The 25,957-nt window shown below is 33.9% G+C and overlaps 1 protein-coding gene and 1 long non-coding RNA gene across 10 annotated transcripts in view; one reads left to right on the top strand and one right to left on the bottom strand.

The window, feature by feature from the left end:
• LOC108375723 (small conductance calcium-activated potassium channel protein) overlaps nt 1–25,957 on the top strand; it is a 387,259-nt gene that overhangs the window by 212,289 nt on the left and 149,013 nt on the right. For all 9 annotated transcript variants that reach the window (XM_017631912.1, XM_017631890.1, XM_017631898.1 and 6 more), the window contains one exon: nt 1,843–1,947. In XM_017631912.1, the coding sequence (XP_017487401.1) occupies nt 1,843–1,947 (105 nt within the window). The remainder of the gene's footprint in view (nt 1–1,842; nt 1,948–25,957) is intronic.
• The window catches only part of LOC108375785 (uncharacterized), a 15,933-nt gene continuing 14,090 nt past the window's right edge, over nt 24,115–25,957 (bottom strand). The window contains exon 3 of the long non-coding RNA XR_001849203.1: nt 24,115–24,255. This is a non-coding gene — a long non-coding RNA (uncharacterized LOC108375785). The remainder of the gene's footprint in view (nt 24,256–25,957) is intronic.

The raw sequence follows: 25,957 nt of genomic DNA, 5'->3' as shown, positions 1-25,957 counted from the left end.
TATCGAATTATTCCAACTGATCAATGTTTACTGAGTTGTCGAAATTTATATATACAGAAACTTACTGGTCCAAATTTATGGATAGTTATCGAGCTATAAAAACGTGTGGGATTAACGAAATTTGTCAAGTTAAAGAAATGTATCAAGTTATCGATATTTATTGAATTATCATTATTTATAGACTTAACGAAATTTATCGAGGTGTCGTAATGCATGGAGTTCTTTCAACTTACAGAGTTATCGATAATTATTGATCTACTGAAATTGGTTGGTTCAACGAATCGAAGTTTATGGAATTTTCAAAATATATCGATTTATCGAGATTTTAAGGTTATATAAGCTTATCGACATATCACTGCTTATCGAATTTAATCGCCTTAACAAAGTGTAACGAGTTATCAAAATGTTTAGATAGTTTTCGAAAAATGTGGAGATGTCAAAAGTAAAAATTTATAAAGGCATCCAAAGTTTTTACATTTTTGAGTTATCGAAATTTATCGAGCCATCGAATTTCACAGTTATCGAAATTGGTCGAGTTAACGAATTTTGTTGAGTTATCGAATTTTAGTGTTCTTGAAATTCATCGAACTTTCGATATGTATCAAATCATTGAAATTTATCGATAAACTTGAATGTATCGGGTCAATTCGAAGTCCTGCCGAAGTCCTCCAAAGACCTTCTCAGATAAAAAAAAACTTTAGTTACGTTTTAGCAGATTTTCCGGTTAGTTAATTTGTATCGTATAAGTTTTGCTACGTGTTAAGTTAGAAAACCTCTGCAAGGTTCTAAAACTAGAAAAACTGTCGAATTTCGACAGTAACTGGCACTCTAGTATCTTTGGTTAGGCTGGCTACCTTTTCGAAAAGTCATATCGATCTAAATAAGCATATATCTGTGGTCATAGGCAATAACCGCCTAAGTCGAAAAACCTGAATTCGAGAAAAAACGTTTTAAACATTAGGATTGTAATGTTAACCTTATGGGGAAACCAAAATATGTTCGTCTATAACTTTTTAAATAGCCTAGCTGGCGAGATTGAGATTCACATATATATGGAATAGTAGTTGCAGAATACGATAGCATATATAACTAAATTCTTTCTTAAATCGACTTAGGGGATTATTGCTTATCACCATAGATATGTAGATTATACGTGAAGGCATTTTTGTAACAGTAATCAGATTTGCACCGTTCCTCCGAATTTCCAAAATGTGAAGTCAAATTAATGATCTTTGTCTGTACATAGATGTGCGATAAAGTTAAAGTTATTTTTTTAATGATGAACTTTTTTATCTGAAATTTAATGAAATTAAAAACCTGGACTATTCGAGACCTCTCTTCACTCAGAAACGGTTGGACGGGTTTTGATGAAATATGGCACTCGGATCGCTTATAACTGTGACTAATATTAAGAATATTTTTTAGGGTTTTGAAATTCAATTTTGGGCGTTTTAACGTCAGGCGCGTTCACTACTTTACACTAATCGCCTTAAATTGTCAGTTGCGGAGTAACAGAACGATAATTAATTGGATTGTTTTCAGACTATCTTTTACCTTCTTAAATTCAATCTAGCATGACTTTTTTCGATTATGGAAAATGATTTTTTGATGCAGATCTTATTTTTAACACTTAATATGCCTGAAAATGGGCGGGCAGCGAAAAAATCATATTGTACACTAATGGAAAACTCGGCGTCCATGTAGTTGAATTGTTCTAGTCAGTGAAGGACAAACCGATTTTCCGCCTGGAAAAGTATTGTGGCGTTTTCTTCTACATAGATTCTTATGTTTATATATTCATAAAATGTGTCTTTCAGATTTGTTTCTAAATCTATCTTTCAGATTTGTTTTGAAAACCTTAATGACAATATGTCCTGGAACGGTGCTACTCGTTTTCATGGTATCCTTGTGGATAATTGCTTCATGGACCTTGCGACAGTGTGAAAGGTAATAATTTCTATCTTTTCAAGTTGTATAATACGTTTTTGGATTTGTTTGCGATTTTTGTTTGCGACAACACTACTATCTCACCAATCTCTTAATATCTGTAAACAGTATATATAACATTATATATGTATATGTACGCGCTTCTACGCATTTTTTGTCACAACTCTTCTTTTATAGAAAATCAAGTATGATTACAGTTAATGTAAAAAAGTGTACATATATACATTTATACTATATACATACAAGTATACGCGGTTGTACGTTTTGGAGTTGTTGACATAATGTTTTCAAACTTAAAAGCCTTTTTGATTCTTCAACTGAGACAGCTAATCATTTTTAAGAAGTTGAAAAAAGTAAACTTTTTGTCATAAACTTTTGTAAAACTTTAGTTATGCAAAGACCTTTTAAAAAAATTTAATTAATATATTGGCCTATGGTTTTTATAAAAATAAAGTTAGTTCTTGCTTATTTCTTGTCACAATAGTCAATAATTTTTAATATTTATCTTTAGATTCAAAAGCTGTAAATTTTCATGTTCATGGTTAGCGCATTTACTTGCAGGGCCCTTCTTGAATTACATCAAAGACGAACTTATCGATAAATCAGTATATTGCTAAACTATTAAAAACATTAATCTACTTTCAATCCAGCTAAGATTACATATAATATTGTGTTGAGGAAAATCCACTAGCGAAATGATAAATGCTCAACTTCTGTTATTTGTTTAATACCAATGTGCAAATCAACCAATTCCTTGATTCTTTTCAGTACTTGCTAGTGAAGTAGCCCTCTCCCTCGTTCTCTCTTGAGAGAGTTTGTAGTATTTCTTGGCTATCTCAGATTCTTCGAATTAGTGCGGCAAAAACAATCCAGGTGATCAGAAATTTCTGATATAATGATGTACCTTCTTCTATACATCAACCGATGTATGGTTTTGATTTGATAAATTAATAGTAAAATACGCGCAGGCTCTTTTTTGTCGAATAAACTCCCAATATAGCCCTGGCAGTGTGCAAACGTTTCTTTTATTTAGCTGAGTTTTTACAACAAGAGAAATCCCAATTTTTTTTAGGAATTTTTAAGGAACCGATGGAAATTAAAAAAATATTTTTAACAACGCTTTTAACTAGTACCTGTGCAAATTTCCAGTATATGAGCTAACCGGTGCAACACTGTTACAACGTTGACGAATTGTTTTCTTCGTTGATCGTTTAAATAACGTTAACAAAATAATAGACTACGAAAATCAGTATTGTCAATATTAAATAAAATTAACCTATCATATGAGATTTCAAATGGCACAACCTAAAGTAAAAACATATCTGGCTCTAAGATAAATTACGACGTTTTGGCTTTCAGTCTTAAAAGTTGGAAAACACTAGAAATAATGCACTCCTATTCGCAATATTCAATAAGTCAGAGATTTACACATTTATACTTACGCATACTTTACGCATATTTGGTACATATGTATGCATGTACATATTTACATAAACATTCAGATACGATTTGCTTAAATTTCTGAGTATAATATTCTTAAAGAACTTTCGATAAAACAACTTAAATATTGCAATTTTCAAAGTGGCTCTCTCTGAAAATTAACTTACTGAAATTCTACTCGTGTAACATACGTATGTATATATGTGTGGGATTTTATATAAATTCTGTCCGTAATCAAATTTAAAGTTTGAAATATCTGTGAATTTATTTTAATCATTTAATAAATGTTAATTGCGTATACTTTATTATGTGCTTAACGTAGTACACAAAGTGATATGATTTTAATTTAAACTTTAAGAAGTGCCGAAGAAAATGTAAAAAAGCCAAGATGTCAAAAACAAAAAAAAAAAGTCGGAGAGACCATTGGAATTATAATTTACTTTGAAACAGCCTATATCAATATTTCCCTTATCTCAATTTTTATTATTTTTATTATTGCCCCGTACTCACTTCTTTGTCGATTTTGTATCGGCGAAAGAAAAAAGTCGAGGCTGTCAACTGTTAAATATTGTTTTTGTGCTAAGTATGCCGAAATGGCCGTCAGACATTCTCTTATTTTCCACTTGTTCATAACTTTGTGCAGACTTCAACAAGGCATTTAATAAATAACTGAAAACAATCAGCCTTAAGAAGTAAATTAAATTCCACTATTACACTAGTAACTTTTTATTTATTTTTGTTCATGGGAATAACCAGACTAAAAACTTTTAAACATTTTTGACTTTTGACGTTTTTCCAACAAACGAGCAATTGAATACTCGAATCTCGCCATAAATAAAACAGACAGAATGCACATTTCATCAATACACTTTACTTACTTACATGTATGAAATACATATTGATTTCTTAAGAACAATTTCTGCCGCCAATGAAATTTTCACTACTTACATATCGACACCTTAGTGGAAGATCGACCTATTTCGGCAGCCATTTCGAAAAGGCCCTATCTCACGCCCTACTTCAGAATTTTTTTAAGAACACCATATTTCAGAATTTTATTGAACAACGCCGTAACTCACAATTTGGTTCGAAAACGCCCTATCTCTGCCGAAAATGTATTGAAAACGTACTGAGATAGGGCGTTTTTGAAGCTGCAGCTGAGATAGGTTGATATTCAACTCAGGTGTCCACATATGAATACGAATACTTTGTTTTTAATGTTGCCAATGGAACACACACTTGTGTAATACGTAAATATGTAGGTACCCGACGGGTACGGATGAGTCCATACATACATACATATTTACATGTTNACACTTGTGTAATACGTAAATATGTAGGTACCCGACGGGTACGGATGAGTACATACATACATACATATTTACATGTTTGTACATATGTACATATGTACATACATAAATTATCTTTGTTTCAAAAGAAAACATTTTATGTAACTTCTCAAAATGATATTTGCAGTCAGTTAATAAAGTTTAGGTACAGCGAATTCTTTACAATACGGGCAACTATTTAATAAATATTTTATTTTTTGCTAATTTTTTATAAAAATATGTATAATTCTACAACGAAAACCCCAAACATCAGAGTTCCAAACCTTTTGCAAAATTAAAGAAAATTCTGCAAAATTTTATTAGATTTTTTGTTGAAGGTTTCGCACATGCTTTCCATATTAAAATATTATCGAACATTATTTTATATGGAGAAAATGAGCGACACCTTCAACAAAAAAATTGCTAAAAATCAATGGTAAATCCTAGCTATATCAAACTTGCACTTGTTATACTAAAATTTAATGGGCTAAAAAAAATGCGTACTCGACTTTTTTCTAAAGAGTTTAAATAAAAAATGCAATATTTGGATGAAAATTTCCAGAATTTTCTTTAATTTTGCATAAGGTTTGGAACTCTGATTTTTGGCGTTTTTTGTTGGAGAATCTATACTAATTATATAAAGAGAAGTCCCTTTTTTTGTAACAGGTAATCTCGCGAACGGCTGGTCCGATTTTGATGAAATTTTGTATACAAATAGCTTTCAGTAACCACCATGTTTTAGGCTAAAAAAATTTTACTTTTTTTCGGGTAAGTGGACCAGGGACCGGTCTATTCGAAAAAATCTTATTATAGTCCGATTTGCTTAAAATTCGGTACGTAGGTAGCTTTTTGTCTGGATAAGCTTATAGATTCCTGTTTTCCAATTTTCATGCAATTTCGAATATAAATAGTTTTAAGTAACGACCATATCAAGGGGCGAATTCGTCACTAGGCAAGATTTTTTTGCGCCAATCAGAAACAACGGATCCTGTCAAAATATAATTATAATATATAGTAAATCTCAACTTATATATATTTAGAAAGCCGTTTGTTAGTTTTCGCAAGGCTCGAGAGCGGCTGAACCGATTTTTTTGAAACTGCCACCTGCCGCACGTGTCCCAAGGATGGTTTTAGGCTTGAAAAAAATCTATATGTAAAGGGGGCGTGGCACTTCCCATACAAACCGAATTTCTCATGCTACATATCTCTGAAAGTGTGCATGGTAGAGTTTTGGAAATTGGTATGGTGATATACGAAATCAATCGCATACCCTTGGAGAAAAATTTTAGCTATTGTAAAAACCGAATTGTATTNATTTATTTCGCTTTGCGAATAACCGTGCTATGAAATGCCGCACAACTGGAGAATTTCAAGAACGGATATAACACTTTCCTTAGGTTATTTAAAGCGGCAAACCTTAATCTTAGCAAACAAATGTGCCAATGAAAATCGCAAACGTGAATTGTTAATGAAAATGTTGGACCAAAAAGTTTCAATAAAATATATAAAAATTTTAGGCGGGACGAAGTTCGCCAGGTCTGCTAGTTATCCATATTTTAATAAAAAATTACCGAAAAATAAAATATTTAAAAAATACTTGCCGGTATTGTTAAAAATTAATTTAAAAATTTATTTTTTACTTTGCTTTCGTATTGCTCCCTACTTGCTCCTTTGGAGAGCAGCTCACTTTTAGTCCCGTTGGGTAGATACGTATTTCATACACATAAGTACATATGTAGGGATGTTACGAATATATGCATTCGCTTTCGCATCACTTTTAATATTTGCATCGACATTCGCATTCAAATGATGCCAATGTTTTGCGAATGTGAACCTCTACAAGATATTGTTGAATTGACTTTACCTATGTTCAACAAGTTCTGCTAAAAGTCTAGAAGGAATTGGTTGTAGAATTTGGAGACATTAAAAATGTGAAATTAAAGGCGTATCATAAAGAAAAACCGAGCCCCTCTCGAATTATAGAAAACTAAACTAAAATACGACAAATTAACAAACCTGCCTCGCAAATATTAGAGCGCTCCACCCGCCAGCGTTCCGAGTGAGCATTATAATATGCATCTGTTCATCTTTGGCTATTATATTAAAACCAGGGACCCAAAAGAACCGTTGTCCCACTTTTCAAAAATAAAGAAGTCAAGGACAAAATATTGTTGGCAAGATTTTTCAAAGTTCTTTAGGTCCTCAGGATATTCTCTATAAGAATCCATCTTGCCTTTTATTTTCCTAACTTTAAAAAAAGTCCACTATAAACGGTTAAAATGTGACTTTTTTTCGGCAAAAATAAAAGGTTTGGCTAAATACCGAAAGAGCGTTCAGTCTAAATAAAGTAAAGTCGATTTATCTCGACTTCTAGATTTCAAAAATATATAACTTGTCTTTATTGGGCCTCTGCGATTCAACAAGCGACACAAAAACTAGCTTAAGTGTGATTCACTTAGGTATATGTGCAAAGGTTAAGCATACTCGTACACACTTTTCGTATAACAAAAAGCATTGCTAGAATATGAAATTACCATACGAATAACTGTATACCAGTTCAATCGGTGTTGTTGGAATTCTCGAACTTTGTAAGTGCGGGTAATATGGAACACCTATTTCTTTTTGAATCATAACTACGAAGGAATACGTCCGAGGCTCTCAAAATTTGATACACGTCACCACTGAAATACTGGCTATAAGAATTTTCTACAAAAAATTCATAACAATGTATGATAAAGAATTTATTATGAAAAATCTGAAAAAAGTAAAAAAGTGGAACTTTGAAAAACATGCGGGTAATGTGGTATACATGGTTCGTTATATATGGTATACTATACCATATTACCAACACAATATTAAGGGTTTAGAAAAAATCTTTATAAATGCTTTAAATGCAAAAACAATGAAATATGTGAACAATTTTATTAAGCACGTAAATTGAAATTAACAATATTGCCTCCCTGGCTTCGTATGGATTTCAGAAAAGCCTTTAAGGCTTACAAAAAAACTAAAATTAATTTAAAAAATAACATAAGTCCTTATATTACATAAAACTTATTTTATTAGCAAAAAAAGTCTCTATAAGCTTTATATGCAGGAGTAGCAAAGAAATATGGCACTTCTCTTTGGGATGCATATGTCGTGAGCCCAGACCACTTCACATTGCAAACACGAAGTCCATGTTTGTGCCGCTGCGTCATCTCCCCAGCGTTTATTACAGAAATTGCACTCAGTGTCTTTTAAGGGAGGGACATCCGAGAATTCCTCATTCCCATCAGATTCCGCGAAAATTATGCTTTGATCGGAGTCGCTAGATGACTCCCGCCGTTCCTTTTTAGAAGGACATGCTTTCTTAGACTCGACTGGTTTCGTTTTCTTGGTGGTATTTCGTGTGGCTATTTTTGCTATGCTACTTTGTAGCTCCGCTTTATACCGAGAGGTGGTCATAACTGTTGGCTTAGACTTCCTTCCTCTATTGCTAACGATTGTCCGTATTTTTGGTGGCGGAGAGATTTCCCAGGGTGTAGAATGTTTTGCAGCTGTGTTCGAAGAAATGTTACCTATTGATAAATTGAAATTTGCAGACAAGGTTGTATAAATCCAATGGATCAAGTGCTTACCTGCATTTACAATATTGTGTGATACTAAGTTACTAGGCCCAGCCGGTGGAAAAATACATGGCGATAATCCAGTGCTTGTACTTGCCACGGAGTCATCCGATATTGACGGTAAAACTTGGGAATTTCGCATAGGAATTTCTTTATCGACATCCTGGATGGGAGCGGATTCTGTTTGCTCGTTTTCTATTTCGCCTGCTATGAAATCTGCTTCTGCAAAAATATTTTTGTCGAAAGGAAAAATTCCAGTACTTCTAAATCCACTTAAAGCTATTTGACCGGTTTGAACTCGCGAATATGCTTTTGTGAACAATCCCACTAAATCATATAGAGTTACTTTGCGTGCTTGTTCTCGAGTAAAGCGCCTTACTTCGTCACTATAATATACTTTAAGTGGGCCCATGAATGTTTTGTCCAATGGCTGCATTTTGTGTGTAAAATGTGGTGGCAATGACAAAATAACAACACCATTTTCACGAGCTAAATCAATTAGTTCTATGTTTCGCGTGTGGCTATAATGCCCATCTAAAATTAGTAAAGCCGGTTATTCTTTAGTTCGCTTTGTGAACTCCAAGAAGTGTTTGAACCAATTTGTGAAAATTGGTATTTGCACCCATCCAGACAGATGGCATGAGAATTTCGCTCCTGGTGGTGCATCCTTCATAAGAAGCGGATGACTATTCTTCCTTGGGAAAATAAAATATGGAGGCACAAAGGATCCGCCAGCACTCATACACGTTATGACGGTTATGAGAGATCCGCGTTCTGCGGAGGTCATGGCGCCTATTTGCCTTTTTCCTTTTTGTGCAATAACCTTGGGTTGCCGTGACTGCACCACTGACAGCCCCGTTTCGTCAACATTCCAAATGCGAGTTGCTGAAAAATTATGTTTAATATACTCATCTTCCAGCAAGTTGAAAAGCGAAGACACATTGTGACGCGTGAATACTTTTGCACGATCGAAAGAAGTGCCGGTTGGTCTACGCAAGCTCAATATCTCAAGATGTCTTTTACAAAAGCGATTAAACCAGTCTTTTCCTGCACATTTTGCCAAAACATTGAATTTATTTGGAATGTTGTTTTTCACTGCAATTTGGAATGCAAGGGACCGCAAATCTAGCCTCGTCAGCCCCCAAAAGCGAGACTCCATCTCCAAAGAATACTTTACAAGCTCACTCTCTATTTCTTTACTGAAAACTGGTTTCCTGCCGAGTTTTGTTGAAAGAAGCTCCTCTGATGGCTTTTGGCTTCTAGCCATACGCTGCAATATTGTGTGTGGGACTTGGAATGTTTTTGAGGCCAGCTGCAATAGCCTTTCGCATATTTTCCACATTCCATTGCCTTCGTTCACCTTTTTTCGGTATGATTACTGTAAGATTCAACTACAAAATTCAAATACTAACCTACTTAACATATGGCGGGTAAAATGGTACACTATACCAAATTGGCCTGTCACAAGTGTACCATATTAGACTCTTTTTTATATTTGTCTTTCTTAATTATTATGGTACTCAAAGGACCACGCTGTTAAAAACTTACCTTTTGTGAATAAAATATACTAGGTTGTATATCAGTTGCAATAGGAATTTTAGTTATTAGTCTCTCCCTACGCCTTAAAAATCCGTTTATGTTCCGCCGTCTTAAAAAGTCCAACATGAGCAACCACGTGTTTTCAGCAACTGAAAGAGAACTAAACAGCTGTTGCTGCTGTAAATTTTTGTCCCTTCCTCTTTTCTAATTTAGCAGCTGTTTGCATAGTCGGCGTTTTCACGCAGCAAATAGTTGAGGAGAAAGACGGGTGTACCATATTAGCCGCCTATACCACATTACCCGCATTTACTCTACTTAGGTACTATTTTCGTGACAAATCTTTCAGGTGCGATAGTAATATGGATGTTGCTTTGATGGCCCGAACCATTCGTAAGCAAAAAAGTACTTAAGCTTTGAAAAAATACCAAAATAAAAAAGTGTGCATTTTGGTGTTAAAGGAAGTAGTTATTAACTACAAATATAAAGGTGGTTAAAAGAAAAAATAACTTGTAAGTGCTAAGGTAAAACTTTTATATTAAGTAAGTTATAATTATTGTCCATCCAAGGTGTTGTTTATTTATACGTGTAAAAATTTTACTAAAGAGATCAAAATAAATTAACAATTTGTTAAAGAAAGTGAAAGATTAAAAAAAAATACCAACTTATTGAGTAATTTGCAAGTTTCAATAAAAGTTGCTCGTGAAAATAATGAGTTAAAAAAATACTACACTGAGGGAAATAACGCATCAAATCATATGTATTACTTCGCAATGTTAATACACACTTATTAAAAAAAAATATATTTCTAATGGAAGCAGTTAATACGTGCATATTTGAATTTGACATATTTAAATCAAATGAAAAGTAGTGTATAGAGCAGGGATGGAATTTCAAAATTTCAAAATGTGCCTAATGGTCTTCAAAAATAGTGCCGAAAAGAAGATGAAAGTGCCACAAAATTAAATTTCTTTTAAGGCGTTTTAAGAGCAATATATTTTAAGAAAAAATATTTTTAAAATATACTGAAGTAATATAATAATTATTAATTAACTAAATTATTACAGTAAATCACTTTTGAAGGATTCCTTAGACATATACATAAATTCATAGTAAAATTACACAGAATTCCAACTACGGGCGGGAAATTCAATGAAATAAAGCTTTTCTGACATTTTTACACTCATATGTATGTACCTATATGCGAAATAATGGCAATGAGGCATTTTGACCAGTTTCGCCTATTTTTTTATTTGATTATTTTTTGACTGATTTTATATAAAAATCTAACTCACTAGTTTAATAAACACAATATATGTACACAAACCGGCATTTCAAACTTTGTACAAAAATTATAAAAACTCAGCAGGTTTTCGGAACAACAAGCTTTGAATTCAGAATTTTTATGGAAAATTTTTCGATTTTACGCATTTTTCCCCATATAAATTGTGTTCGAAAATTTTTTAAATTAATGAAAATGTATGACACCATCAGAAAAAAAATATCAAAAATCATCGGGATATTGCAGAAGCTTGCACTTTTATTTAATGGCCTATAAAACTGCAAACTTAAAATCTTTCTAAAAATTCTGAATTGAAAGCTTGTTGTTGCGAAAACTTACTTTTCGTACTGCGTATTCATACTAGAATTCAGCGGTTTGTAAATATTTCTCACGGCCCTTATTTTAACTTTTTAGTGCTTTTAATTTTCACTTTTTGTAATTTTTTAATCTATAATGTGGTATGTGATTTTCTCCTATATATTGGCATTTTATGCTAAATTTCTATATTTTATGACTGTGCCAAAACAGGATGAATTGTGCCAAAAGTGCCTCTGAGAATGAAAGTGCCAAAAATGCCACTGGTGTGCCTACTTTTCCATCACTGCTATAGAGAGCTCAGAGTAGAGTGTACAGATTTGGTGATTTCGCGCCAATTTGGCGATTTTTTTGGATATTTGCGCGTAAAAATTTAGGAAATCGCCATTGGCGATTAACAAACAACACAAAACTTAGTTTTCCGTGATAATTTTATAGAAGCGGCTAATAAACTGCGTTTATCACGGACTTGACTTAAGAAGCATATTAAAATACTGTCAAAAATTTTAATCACCCTAATCAAATAACTTTTGAAACGATTACCTAGTCAATTAAATACTTTTAAAAAAGCTTTGATTTTGTCTCCAGAAAAGTGTGTTAATCACAAGAGGGCGAGTTTCAGGGACCTGCCAATTCACAATTTGACTTTGAAGGAAAGAAAAGCAGCGGAAACTGAATATTTAAATCTTTTTACTCTCCCATGGAATAACTTTTTACAGAACCATTCCATCCGACTCTGAAGAATTTTGGATAATTGCTTACGGAGTGAAAACCGCAACAGGCAATATAATGTTTGGAAATATAATGCCGATTTCGTTTCTACCGAAAAATGCGACCTTCTCTTTGCCCTCTACGCACAAACACTAAGAAGAGGGCGATGAGAAGGCAACATTTTTTGTAGAAACGAAATCGCCATAAGTAAAGTAGCCTTCATATTACACTGGATCACACATTTTAGTTTGGTTTTTGTTCTCCAGACGCCACAATTCAAGTTCTATGTATGTAGAATTGGTCGGTGATTCCGAAAATCGAGTTAATTTTTTTTTGTTATGGATACATTTTTCAGATATTTGCAATTTACCGTTATCCAGCTTAAAACAAAAGGTGGTTCCACTTAATCACGTATATCTTACGAAACAATTTAAAAATCTTAATAAGAAATGCGGCAAATCAAAGCTAATAAAATTCTCCATAAACCATGTATACATAACTTGCCGATAGGACTTATAGTTTCTGACAAATTAATTAATCATTCCAGTTTTTGGTTATTTTTTAATGAAAAAATTAAAAAAATTAAACTTTAACAGAAGAAAAATTAAAAAAATAACAGGTACTGTGCTAAATTTATCCATTCATACTAAAGCCTGTTTTGTTATAAAAAAAAATCAAGTTACTGGTGAAGGAAATCGACAAAAATGCACAATTATTTGTATGAAAATTGAGCACGGAAGAATATTACTCATATGCCATGTATACCGAATTAACTAAAGCTCATATTTCATACAAAAAAATCTTTGCGTATTTTCATTTGCCCACTATTATTTCTTTATTTATCAATCGATTTTCTTCAGCAGTACCTTGATTTTTTTTGGAACAGAAGGGGCTTTAGCACAGTTGCAAAAATTTGGCACAGAACCTGTTATTTTTTAAATTTTTCATCTTTTAAAGTTTAATTTTTTTCATTTTTTCATTAAAAAATAAAAAAAAACTGGAATGATTAATAAATTTGTCAGAAACTATAAGTCCTATCGGAAAGTTATGTATACATGGTTTATGGGGAATTTTATTAGCTTTCATTTAAATTGTTTCGTAAGATATACGAGATTAAGTGGAACCACTTTTTGTTTTAAGCTGAATAATGGTAAATTGCAAATATCTCAAAAACGTATCAATAGGAAAAAAATTTACTCGATTTTCGGAATCACCGAGCAATTGTACATAGAAATTTTATAGTGGCGTCTGGAACACAAAAACCAAACTAAAATTTATAATCCAGTGTTATTATCCTTACCGCACTCACATGTTTTTGTTGAGCGCGTTTTTTCCGTAATGAATTCAACAAAAACTAAGATTCGAAATAGGATGAGATTGGAAAGCCTTAATTCAATAGTTCGAATAAAGTGTTATATGAAGGCTAATAGTTTCTGCTGCAAAACGGTTCCAATATCAAACAGTATGTTATCAAGGCTCAATATATGACAACAACAGGAATGTAAATCATTCAGACACTATAGGTGATTTTGAAGAAATTGTGGAAATAGCTGATCTCGCCTTATTATAGGTTAGGTTAGGTTGGCGCGGCTGCCTTCATCCAAGGAGAGAGGCACACTTAGACCCAGTGGGTCCGTTGTGATACCAATTGAGAGCTCGAATTCGAACCCGTCCGTTCGCCTAGAAGTGGAACCAGTTGGTTAGGTTTATAAAGCGCGAGAATTCGTAAATGCCTGCTTCACTAAGATCCGCAAGACAATCAAAAAAGGTGGTGGTGGTGAAATGAGCGTCTTCTCGCCCACATGAGTGCGGGGCAATGACAGAGATAGTGTTCCACACTCTCGATTTCGTCCTCGTCGCTGCAACCACGGCAGAAATCATTAGCCGGCAAACCCATTCTGCTAGCATGCCTTCCCATTAAGCAGTGGCCCGTAATTATACCGGTCACCAGCCTTAGTACAGGCCGTTCTAGCTGAATGAGTGCGTCGGATCTCTTCTTGTCGTAGTTGGGCCAGATTTGTCGAGTCGTCCCACACGTGGGTTCTTCCGACCATCTTTTGTTTGCGCTCTCCACGTAGTATGTCCAGAACCGTGTCTTACAGGTAGATAGGGGTATGCCCGCTGCATGGGAGGAGTTGACGCCCGACAGGGTGGTTCCTTTCCGCGCAAGCTTGTCCCCTGCACAGTTACCCTGAAAGTCCCTGTGGCACGGCACCCATACGATGTGAGTAGTAGATTTTGAAGCTAGATCGTTAAGGACTCTCCTACATTCTAAAGCAGTTGTAGATGATGTCTTGCAGGAATCCAGCGACTTATTAGCTGCTTGGCTATCGGAGTATATGGTTACTGAAGGTAGATTAAGAGAAGAATCGATGAGCCAGAGTGCAGCCTCCTTTATGGCCGCGAGTTCCGCTTGGAAGACACTGCAGTGGTCTGGTAGCCTAAAGCAGATATCTAGTGAGAGGTCCTTTGAGTGTATCCCACTCCCTACTCTTAGATTTCGTCGGTCCGTGTATATGGCTGTTGAGTTACTTTGGAGGCCCCAGACCGAGTCGTCCTCCCAGTCCTTCCTCGAAGGGATACGTGTGGAGAACTTATTCTCGAGCACCATCGGTGGTGTTGTATAGTCTGGGGACCTGAATGTGTGGGGGTAGTTGGTCAGGATGTTGGTATGACCGAATTTAGTGTCTTCCCATTTTGACAGTGCATTTAATCTTAATTTTTAAATTTTTTTGGTTTCTTTTCAAATATGTTGATATAAATGGGGAAATTTACGTCAAATATCCCAGCGACCAGCGGTGCAAAACAAGCTACTTTGCGACTAGCTGGGAAGCAGAAAGAAAATGGGAAAAATAATTCGAAAACTATGATTTGTATAGATTTTTGTACGGGCTATACGACGGTACTATGCGTTTTCCAAAATTTTCCCATTTTCATGGTGAAAATTCTGAACGAAAATTTATTTGTAATTTTTCTGAATTATGGTCATTTTTAATATTGTTTTTAGTTATCTCAATGAAAAGATCAAGTTTTTTTACATATGCATCACTAATACAAAGGGACTTTTTTTTACTTTTCCGTGTTATAAAGCCTTTTATAACCGTGCTAACCGTGCGAGTCATAATAATATTGTTATTGATGTTTAAATCTAAAACTTTCGCAAAAACTTCCTTATATAGTCATCTATAATACTGTATTAAAAGAAAAATTTTATTTCAAACTTTATAACATAACTTTTGCAATAGAAAACAAACACCCTCTTAATTCTCATAAAAAAGTTATAAACCTGTAGTTTTATTCGTACTGAGTATTAAGAAGTGATGTTAAACTTAAATTCTTTGGAATAGTTTGTAGTTTACTGCATGAAAATTTCAAATCGATCGATACACCAACGACTGAGATATACCGAGTTTAAATGACAATTTTGTTAAAATTATCATCAAGAATCAGTTCAGCCAATAATAAAATTTCAAACAACGCCACGCTGCAGCTTTTGTACGTTCGATCACAGGAAAATAAAGAGCAAAGAGAGTAGCAAAAACAAATTTTAATTTGAACAAATCGTCGCCTGGCTTGATTCAAAGCGAACATTTGAAAGCACACTTACATGTTGTGCCTGTAGCTGAGTGCGCAAAGATGCTGGCTACAATTAGTTGCGGCCGAAAGTGTCCAAGTTCAAATCTCACTATGCATGCGGTACATATAATTAAAAATTTTTATTTTCGTTTTTTTTTTTAATTATGGAAAAGTATCTGTGAAGTGCACAACGAAAAAAAACTGGTACTTTTACAGACAACAAGTTACGCAGCGGGAGTCAATTGTCACCCCCTAGGACAACTCCATGTTAAATGCGACAATAGAAAGCATATGTGGTAGATTTGCGAGGTACCGGTATTCGACTCCCGAAAACTGGTGAATTCACTAGTTCTGTACTAGTACTTTCCGCTGCAGGGGAGAGAGAGAGAGAATTGTGTTGACACATACACACATACAGTTTATACACATACATACACATACACACCTATGTTTATTTGTTCAAATACACTAATCGCGAGCTGTGGTGTTGATTCAAGCTCAACATTCGAAAGTACATTTGTATGTCTGGCTGTATCCAAGTGCGCAAAGATGCTTGCCATAATTTGTCAATTTCCAGATTCCTGATGGTCAGGGTTCAAGTTCCATTGCAGGCAACATACAAATTAAATATTTTATTTTTTTTATCTTGATTATTCATTTCACGGATGCTTTTTCAGAACGAACGCGGTCATTTTAATATGGACGTATTTGATTTAAATAATGGTCGTTATACTCTACTTTTGAATACGTTTTCATTTGATTTAAATACGTTTTTTATTTGATTTTACTACTACTTTCCCTCAGTGTACTAAAAATTTCAGTACCAGAATCAGTAAAAAAATTTCGTTAAAGCTTCGCCAAAGTAAAATCATCAAAAAAATTATCTCATTTATAAGATATATTATACACTAATAATATATTTCCTTATTTGTTTTTTAATTAAAAGTGTAAAATAGTGAAAGCATACTGTTGCTAAAATGGCGAAAGAGTAATCCATCAGCTAAGTATAATAATATGACCAGGGACTGTATATGTTTAGGAAAAATTTAACCTTAAAAAAACTTTGGGATGTTTTCAGACAATGCTTAAATTTTATTACTACCCTGTTTATACCTACGCAAAACCGGAAAGCTGTATGGAATTTAGAGTTTAGTTACGCGAAGAATCTCGTCCGTCAGCATCCACCTCCAAACAAACTCAAGCATTTTGCACAATATGTGCAGTGAGCCTTCTTCCTAAGAAATCTTAATTGCAAAAACATGCAAAACTTCAAAATCATGTGCTAAAATATAAGTCAATTCATGATAACTAATCGCCAACTGAAAATTTCGCAGTTCACTAACGTTTCGGTAGCACATCAGGCTAAAAATGCAGAGATAAAGCTATGTGCGGTTGCGGCGGAGCACAATATTGCATTTGATCACTTACCAGTGCTGTTGAAAACAGTGTTCAGTGATTCAAGAACTGCACCACAATTGCACACGAATGATATGTACAAATAACGCATAAGTAGATGCAATATATATTTTAAAGTAATATTTTTATATTAAGAATATTACATGTGAATTGAATTGTTATTGTTACTGAGTTATACGGTTATTGATCGTATAAAAAATAAAACAAGGAGAATAATTGATTTCCCATTTTTAAAAACTGGGTTATATAAAAAGGGGAAACAACGGGAAAACCTAAAATGAAAAACGGGGAAAATATATAGAATTGCATGGACAAAAATGGAATAGGCTCTCCCAAAATCTGGCAACACTGCCCATCTGTTGTAAATGATTTTAAATAACCAGCATAGTGCGGACTTCTCTAAAACTAAAATTAATAAATCAATTCCAGATTATATTTAATTATATAGAAAACATTCAAAGAAATACTCCACGGATTTTCATTAAGAATTGGCATTTAATATGTTGCTATCCCGGGAATCAAACGGCAGCTAGTTTTGGTCTCGTCTGCTTAGTTAGAACTCCAGTTTCAACAAATTATATATTTTTGAAATCTAGAAATCAAGACGAATCGATTGGTACTAACTTTACTTTATTTGGAATTAAGGCTTTTTTGTTATTAAGCTAAGCCTTTTATTTTTGCCGGATAAAATAAAAGTCACATTTTAACCGTTATTGTTTGACTGAAAAAATAAAAGTCAAATTGTATCAGTAATTTTTTTTCTAAAAAAAATAAAAGTCACAAAATAAGTTTTTTCACGAAACTTTTATTATAAAAGTCATAACCGGTTGGGTCCCTGATTAAAACATTATATATCTGTGTTCGTATGGAATAGTAGCTTATGTCGGGAAGCTGGCTTTAGTATAATGCGGCATTCCCTTTATTCTTCAATCGACAAGGAATTTTTCGATGAGACTTAATAAGAATATTGACTTTCTAGTATCGGAACTATTTCTGCACGTTTATTTCCCAAAAGTTATTCAACGGCGCGGCGCCAGTGAGTCATTCGCAATCATATGCTGCGAATGCCGCATTATACTAAAGCCAGCCTTTCGACATAAACTACTGTTCCATACGAACACAGATATGTAGGTATAACACTGGTTCAATGTTCTATTTAATAAGTAATTTTTTATATTCCTATATTAGATTATACAATTTGTAAAAAATAAGTGACTTCAGTTGATTTCATAACATCCCTAGTATATGCGTTTTCTCAATGCAGAGGAGAATCGAAAGACTTAAGCGACAAACTTGAATGTATTGTAATCTGTGTATCTATAATGAAAAATTTGCATAACGGTTTAATTAAATTTTAATCAAATAAAGTGTAAAGGCCAAACGTCCTTACATTTCTTGGTCTTACGTTTCTCTTCTCAATTTAAATTAACGCAACAGCGCAGACATATCCGAATTATAGTTAGGTACATGTGTATATACGTATCTTAATGTCAAACCGAAATTTGTAGTAGAAATGGCAACAGATCTAATCCACATATACATATATCTTAGTAAATTTCTGTATAACTAAAATTTTAGCTCATAAAAAAACAAACTTGATTTCAAATACGTAAATAACGGGTATGTATCGAATGAAAAGATACGCAAAATGGTTGCAAAAATACCAAATCGTTTTCGCAAAACGTCTCCAAATTGTATTCCAGAAAGTAGACTAATGTACATATACATATATAATTGTAACATATTCCTCATTAATACAAGGTGATGGCATATCTATAAACTATACCTGAGTTATATACACAAAACATTCAGGCACCCACAAAATACCAACACTTAATTACTATTCTTTATTATTATTTTAAAAGCAAATATGTATATTTATTAATGTATGTATTTAAGTGTTGAAAGTATTTCTAATTGTAATCTGCTTTGCTTGTGTTTATGGTGTTTTCATTGAAGTCTACCCTGTCGTCTAATCGTACGAGTATGCTTCTAACTTGCATCTGATATATGTTCCTAATGTACTTTGTAGTGAATAAACAAATATGTAAACATTTGTGCGCACATTAATAATGTGCATATATGCATACGTTACAAATGCGTCTCGCTTTCGAAAAATACCATTTCTTGCTAATAGTAGAACTTTTTGAAAGTTTAAGAAAAATATAATTAAATCAGTTCTTCTGTAAAATGATATTCAAAGATAACACATTTCCACGTAACACATTTCTCGTCGTTTTCTCAATTTGTTTTCCGGGTTTGAAACAAAAGGTGCGCGGTCTTCGATTACAGAATTAATTTCGTCGCCGCCGTGGTAAAAGAAGCTAACTCCTTTTAGTTAAGCTTTACAGTAGAGAAAAAGATCTCCTTAAGCAATGACTACGCACTACCTTAAAGATAAAAATAAAACCATTTTGTTACCCTTTGTATACTATATTTATTGACCTTATAAAAATATATTTTTCGCTACAGTTTTAAGTTATCAATGAAAAAAGAAGTTGGCAGGCTTTATTTCCTATCAAAATATAGCAATTGGAGGTAGCAGTTTTTACAATAACTCAATCTTCGTTGTAAACAATTTGCATCACATCCCCTGGCTTTGCATAAACATGCCTATCAGGCGGGGAAATCTTGTTAGATGGTTCGGCAAAATCTGGTTGGTCATTAGGATTCAGGCAGAAGGGGGTCAAGATGTCACGTGCCGAGCTCATGACTGATTCCCTGCTGGTCTAACTTAACGGCTCTAACATCTACGCCCAGGCCTATGCAAATGATGTGACCTGGCTCATTACAGGCCATTCTCTGTAAGTTGTTTGCAGGAAACGCAAATAACACTGAATACTTATGTTTGACACATGGTGTAGTGAGGATGGGCTGTTCTCTTACCCAATCAAAACTAGTGTTGTGTTCTTCACTAGAAGGAGAAAATCCATTTCCTTATTCTCCCTGACCTCAAGGGAGTCACTATTCAAATTTCTTCCGTAGTAAAGTATTTACGTTTTCCCTCAGTATCAGGAAGTTATTTTTACCGAACAGTGGAGTTAGTAGGTTTTATCGTGGCGACAACGATTCGTTCCTGTATGTTTGGCATTTCATGAATAAAATGTCACCCTAGTGTTAAAAGAATAACAAACATACCGATAGCAGCACAGCCTCACAAAACAAAATATTTTTTGGAACGACAATGAAACCAAGGCATATTTAACAGGTCTCTAAACTACCAAAAATATTGTTAATTTTTTCTTTTACAAAAATTCTTAATGCAAAATGTATTTGCATGTGAATATTCGAAAAAAAAACGATTGAAACCCAGGCTTTGGGACGTTTCCCTAACTCAGGAGCATAAACGCTAATCATTGGGCCCTGCAAAGGATGTATTGATACTTCTGAAATGAAACAAATTTACAAAGGAAAAGAGACTTTAGATACCAGAAGCAACAACAAAATACACCTAAGTGTTGTTTTTGCTCCAATGATACTACCTGTTTCATATGCCTTGAAAGGAACCTTGATTTTTATTTGTTGTTGTTAAAAAGATGCCAAGGTTCGTTCCTAAGATCTTTTTTGCTGATTCGGTTTCAGCGATCGCGGATTGTAACACATTTGTGTGTGAAGTTTTACCATTTCTATATGGCTAGGAGTGTATAATTGTATATTCACCACCACACAGTGGCCAATTTTCAGAAAAACTTGTCAAAAGTCGAAAAGTGATACAATTTTAACGACGCCTTGTGTATCGTATCCATGTTTTTGGTTGTTGCATTTAAATTTTACCAAATACATACTTTCGAAATTTGAAATGGCGGGTCCATAAAAGCCTTTGTGTCCGAATTTTAGCAAAACTAGTGCAGTGAAGTATTAAAGGTCACTATTAACATGTTTACTGTTTTTGTAATATACTTCCGATATATCGTTACCTTAACTCACAAAGGCCCTAACAAACAAATTTTTAATTTTACAGGATAAGTAAAAAACATTATGGAACGAGTATCAAAAACAAGTAGATCTTTTACAAAAGTTCCATGTAACTACATTATTTTTGGTACTAACATTTTAAAATTTTTATTGAAGCTGGATTTTAATACATCCTACCAAAAAACGAAGTTTCGCAAAAATGTGTTGGTTAGGGCCTTTGTGAATTGCGGTAACGAAATGTACAATAGAAAATTTATATACAAGAAAAAATTACTTGAATTACTTTATCAAAGGTGCGTACTACTTGCGATATAAAACTGACGTCAAAACTACAATGGCACCACTTAGACACTGTTTAAAATAGTCCAGAGCCTTAATTTTTCAACCGATTTGATTACTAGTGAAAGCTAATAAAATGTAGAAGAGGTTTGCCTAGCCCGATTTTCGAATTTGTATTTGGTTATCTTAAATTTGTAATGCAAAGTGCAGAGAAAGTAGCAATTTTAAAAAATAATAGCTAGTTGAAAATAATAAAAGGGTTCACGAACACGAAGGGTTCACGAAAAAACTGCTAAGTAAAAGTTTGAGGTCAAGCATCCCATTTTCAACACATTTCGGCAGTGGACTTCTTGTCGACTCTTATTTGTNGCAATTTTAAAAAATAATAGCTAGTTGAAAATAATAAAAGGGTTCACGAAAAAACTGCTAAGTAAAAGTTTGAGGTCAAGCATCCCATTTTCAACACATTTCGGCAATGGACTTCTTGTCGACTCTTATTTGAATTTCTAACAGAAATATACCAAGTTTTACTACGCGCATGATGGTTTTTAGTTTTTGGAATTGATAAACAAAATTAACTGAACCATGCAGCTATTGTGCTCTGGCTGTTGGGCTAGTTTTTGCTGACTCTCAATTAATTTCTTGAAAAAGTTATTGTGTAAAAATGTTGCATAGCCTCATGGCAATCGATTCACCCAGGCACTTGACCACACATCAGTATCAGAAAATATTTTGGTTCATTTGCATTATAATAAAGTTGTAATTTTTTTTATTTTTTTTTCAGTAAACTATTTAACAATTAGTAAGTGCATCCAGTGGTCAATAGCCAATAAAAAACGTTCATACATATTAGGGCGGGTCAATTTGTATGGGAGATTTTTTCGACTAAGCGCATATAGCTCAGAGGGATTCTACGTGTAATTTTAAGCAAATTTTCCAAAGAAACGATGGGTCTAATATCAATGTGGAGTTTGTCGAATTGCGAAGATAGACACTAAGAAATCTGCAGTAATTTCGTAAAGAAATGCTTACATTTTGTATAAAACCCTGTTATAAGGGGTTCTTTGGTATGAGGATCCATTTCTACACTTATCTTTTTCTTTAAACTTCCAGCAGAGGGTGGAAAAGTGAAATTGATTTTAAAACCATAGTTTCTTCGGCAAATTCACTAAGAATTACACGTAGAGTTCCCCTATGCTATACGCGCATAGTCAAAAAAATTGGCCCTCATTATATTAATAGTTATTTATAATAGTTGGGATAAATATATATATATTAATGTATATGCATATGTACATACATATATAGTATACGCTTTACTGAGTGAAATGTGTTTGAAACTGCTGCTTTTCGTCTAGCTAATTTCATTTTCATCAAAATGTACTGTGTGTCTTTATTTTTTTCGTTTTCGTTTTACACTTTTTGTATTTTACTTTTAACATGTATTTAACAATTGTTGTGAGATACGCATAAACGTAAACTATTTATAAGTTTTGAGCTTCAAAATATATTTAACATCTTACATATATACAAACATATGTAGATACTCATCTTATGAATCAATTTACCGAAATGTAGCTTTATAAATATGTGTATGTTTTTATTCATTTAAGTGCAGTTTTCACCATCTCTGGTTAACACTAATCCCCAGTTAAACATTGTTACCGACGTTTCTGACTCCATGCATATAACATTGTGTCGATAACGTCGGTAACGATGTTTAACTGGAGATTAGTGTTAACCAGAGATGGTGAAAACGGGCCTAAAAGTGTTATTCAAGTATTTGGTTTTGTGTCACGAAATAAACAACCAACCAACGGGGCTATAAACAACTAAGAGAATTAGAAATAATGAACTGTAGTTTAGCCAAAACAGGTGCTCGTTCTTTACGTTATCAAATACTTAATTGCTATCTTATTGCTTTCACCATTTTTAATATAAATTAATATTTTATATTTATTTTATTTGTTTAAATTAAGTTCTACCTATTCCTCTGGAATCATTCGTGCGCCCACTGCATATTAGTGATATCTCTTCAGAATTTTCGTACATAATGATAACGCATACCGCACGCTTCCTTCGAAGATATCGTATTCATTCTCTGTTCACATGCTGAATTAATAGGGGTATTCACGATCCAGTGGATACTATCTAGCATGGTGCATAGATAGCATAAATAGCATGCTTGGCTAATTTTGTTGTTGTTTGAACCAGGGTTGTTGCGAATATTATTCCGAAGTAAAAGTCCTTTCCGGATAATAAACAAACCGCTTATCCAAAATAAACAAGTTTGGTACCAAATTAAAGAGGACTTTAATATCTTTATAACTGAAATGTCTAAACGAGGAAAGCCACATATTTAAAAATATTTCAATAAAAAATGTTAATCAAGTAGCACAGAATAAACCTTGTGTCAGGTGTATGCATTTCTTTAGTGTTAAATTATAAAAAAAATATAAATTAAAATCGTTCGTTATTTCTGTTTATAAGCTATCTCATTCCTCTTTCATATGATAACAAATTTGTTTAATTTGGACAGGCGGTTTGTTTATTATCCGGAAAGGACTTTTATTTCGGAATAATATTCGCAACAACCCTGGTTTGAACACATGAAACAACAACAATCATGCAATTTATGCTATCTATGCACCATGCTAGACAGTATGCATCAGATCGTGAATACCCCCAATGTATTACTTAGGGTATTCACAAGAGTGTCGTAACGGCTAGATATATATTTAGTAGATTTGCAATGTATATGTGACACGTAAAGTTAAAAGGGACCTACGGTCAGAAAAAATCGGTTTTCACTTTTTCATCGACTCTTATAGTAAACGGGCCACTCTTTCCAATGCTTTCTAGCTGCATTAGTTTTTTCACAATTTCACTTCAAAGTAAGGTACTTTCACAAAAAAAAGTACACAAAAATTAAACCTGACAAACTATTCTGAAATTGATCAATTTCGCTTGAAACTCGTTACTCGGGCGTTTTCGAACATCGGATTCGTAATCACTGACCTCGTTTTCGGTGTCAACGACATTTTTGAGTTTCACATGAATCCGAACAAATTTTAAATTTTTTCCGCCATATTGGATCCGCCATTCTGAATTTTTAAAAACGAACATCGGGTTCGTAATGAGCGACACCAAAAACTCTCGGGTAACGAGTTTCAAGCGATTCCGATCAATTTTTAAAAAAGTCATCCTCCATATTAGATCCGCCATTTTGAATTTTGGAAAACTAACATCGGATTCGTAATCAGCGACCCCGAAAACACCCGAGTAACGAGTTTCAATCTATTAAAACGTTCAGAAGCATCAAAATCAATTTGGTAAACTTCAAAGTCGTAGTTATAAAGTATGAGCAAGAGGACCAGGTTGCATACTAGTAACTTGTTATGCTGACCTGGACCACTTCAAACATAAAAAACTGATATATGTGTTGAACACCACCTCTTCGAGGCCGATCGTCAATATGATTCGGTTGCCGAATGTGCAGGTCCAAAAGGAGTAGTTGTCTAGGTGGTCCCATGTTATGCAGTGGTGGACCAGAAGTGGTCCCATGTTATGCAGCGTTGGACCAGAGGTGGTCAGGTCCAATGACATTGCAATGTTAATGTAACCATATTTTTTCCAAGTATTTGGACCATTCTGGTTACTTGTGTTGGTTACAAGATAGCGTGGTCCTGTACTAGTACTTAACCTAGTCCCACTCTTTGCAGGGTTTTTACTCCAGAATTCGTGTGCAGTGGCTCTCATTGGTATACGTGTATTAGTAAGATTCGTTGCCCCTTCATGTTTGCCCATGATTTTCCCCTGATCTAGCCCGTGAAATGGGCTCGCTTGCCCATACGGGCAAATGTGCCCATGTCTGCTCTAGGATGTCAACAAACCGAAATGACGAAAATGATCTCCTATTATTAAAACGCAATAACAAAATACACGGGATTTTTAGTTATATTCTCTTGCTACCACCTTATATGAATTCGCCTTGTTTAAAACCATTTGCTCAGCTTTGAAACAATTATGCGTGAGAAATTTTGACTTAATAGAGAGTGCTAGAAATGTTGATTAACCCTAGAACCAGGGTTGCCACTGACGAAAAAAAAATATTTACCATGCACTTGAGCAAAATCTACCAAATCTAAAAAATATCTACCAATAAATTTTTTTATAGTTATTTTAATAAAAACTATAGCTTTATTTTTTTCTTTTTTTCAATTAAAACTACACTTTTGTTATTTTTTTAGTCATTTCAATAAGAATTAAAATTGCTTTTAAGGAAATTTTTATTTAGCTAATTATACGGTATTTGAGTCATATTATTAGCATATTCGCAGTTTCTTTCAAAGCGGAAGTGATGAAACTAAAGGCAACAACGAAACTTCATAATTTGAAAAACTTCAACTCGAGTTATTATAGACAAATACTTCTTCTTCTTTATTGGCGCTGTAACCGCCTAAGCGATTTTGGCCGAGACCAAAACAGCACGCCAGTCATTTCTCTTCTGTGCTAACTGACGCCAATTGGAAATGCCAAGTGAAGCCAAGTCCTTCTCCACCTGGTCTTTCCAACGCAGAGGAGGCCTTCCTCTTCCTCTGTTA

The sequence above is a fragment of the Rhagoletis zephyria genome, unplaced genomic scaffold (assembly GCF_001687245.7).
Source record: "Rhagoletis zephyria isolate East Lansing unplaced genomic scaffold, Rhagoletis_zephyria_1.1 Rzeph_scaffold_00094, whole genome shotgun sequence".
In the NCBI taxonomy this organism is placed as follows: Eukaryota; Metazoa; Arthropoda; class Insecta; order Diptera; family Tephritidae; genus Rhagoletis; species Rhagoletis zephyria.
This window is presented reverse-complemented; position numbering and strand designations above follow the sequence as displayed.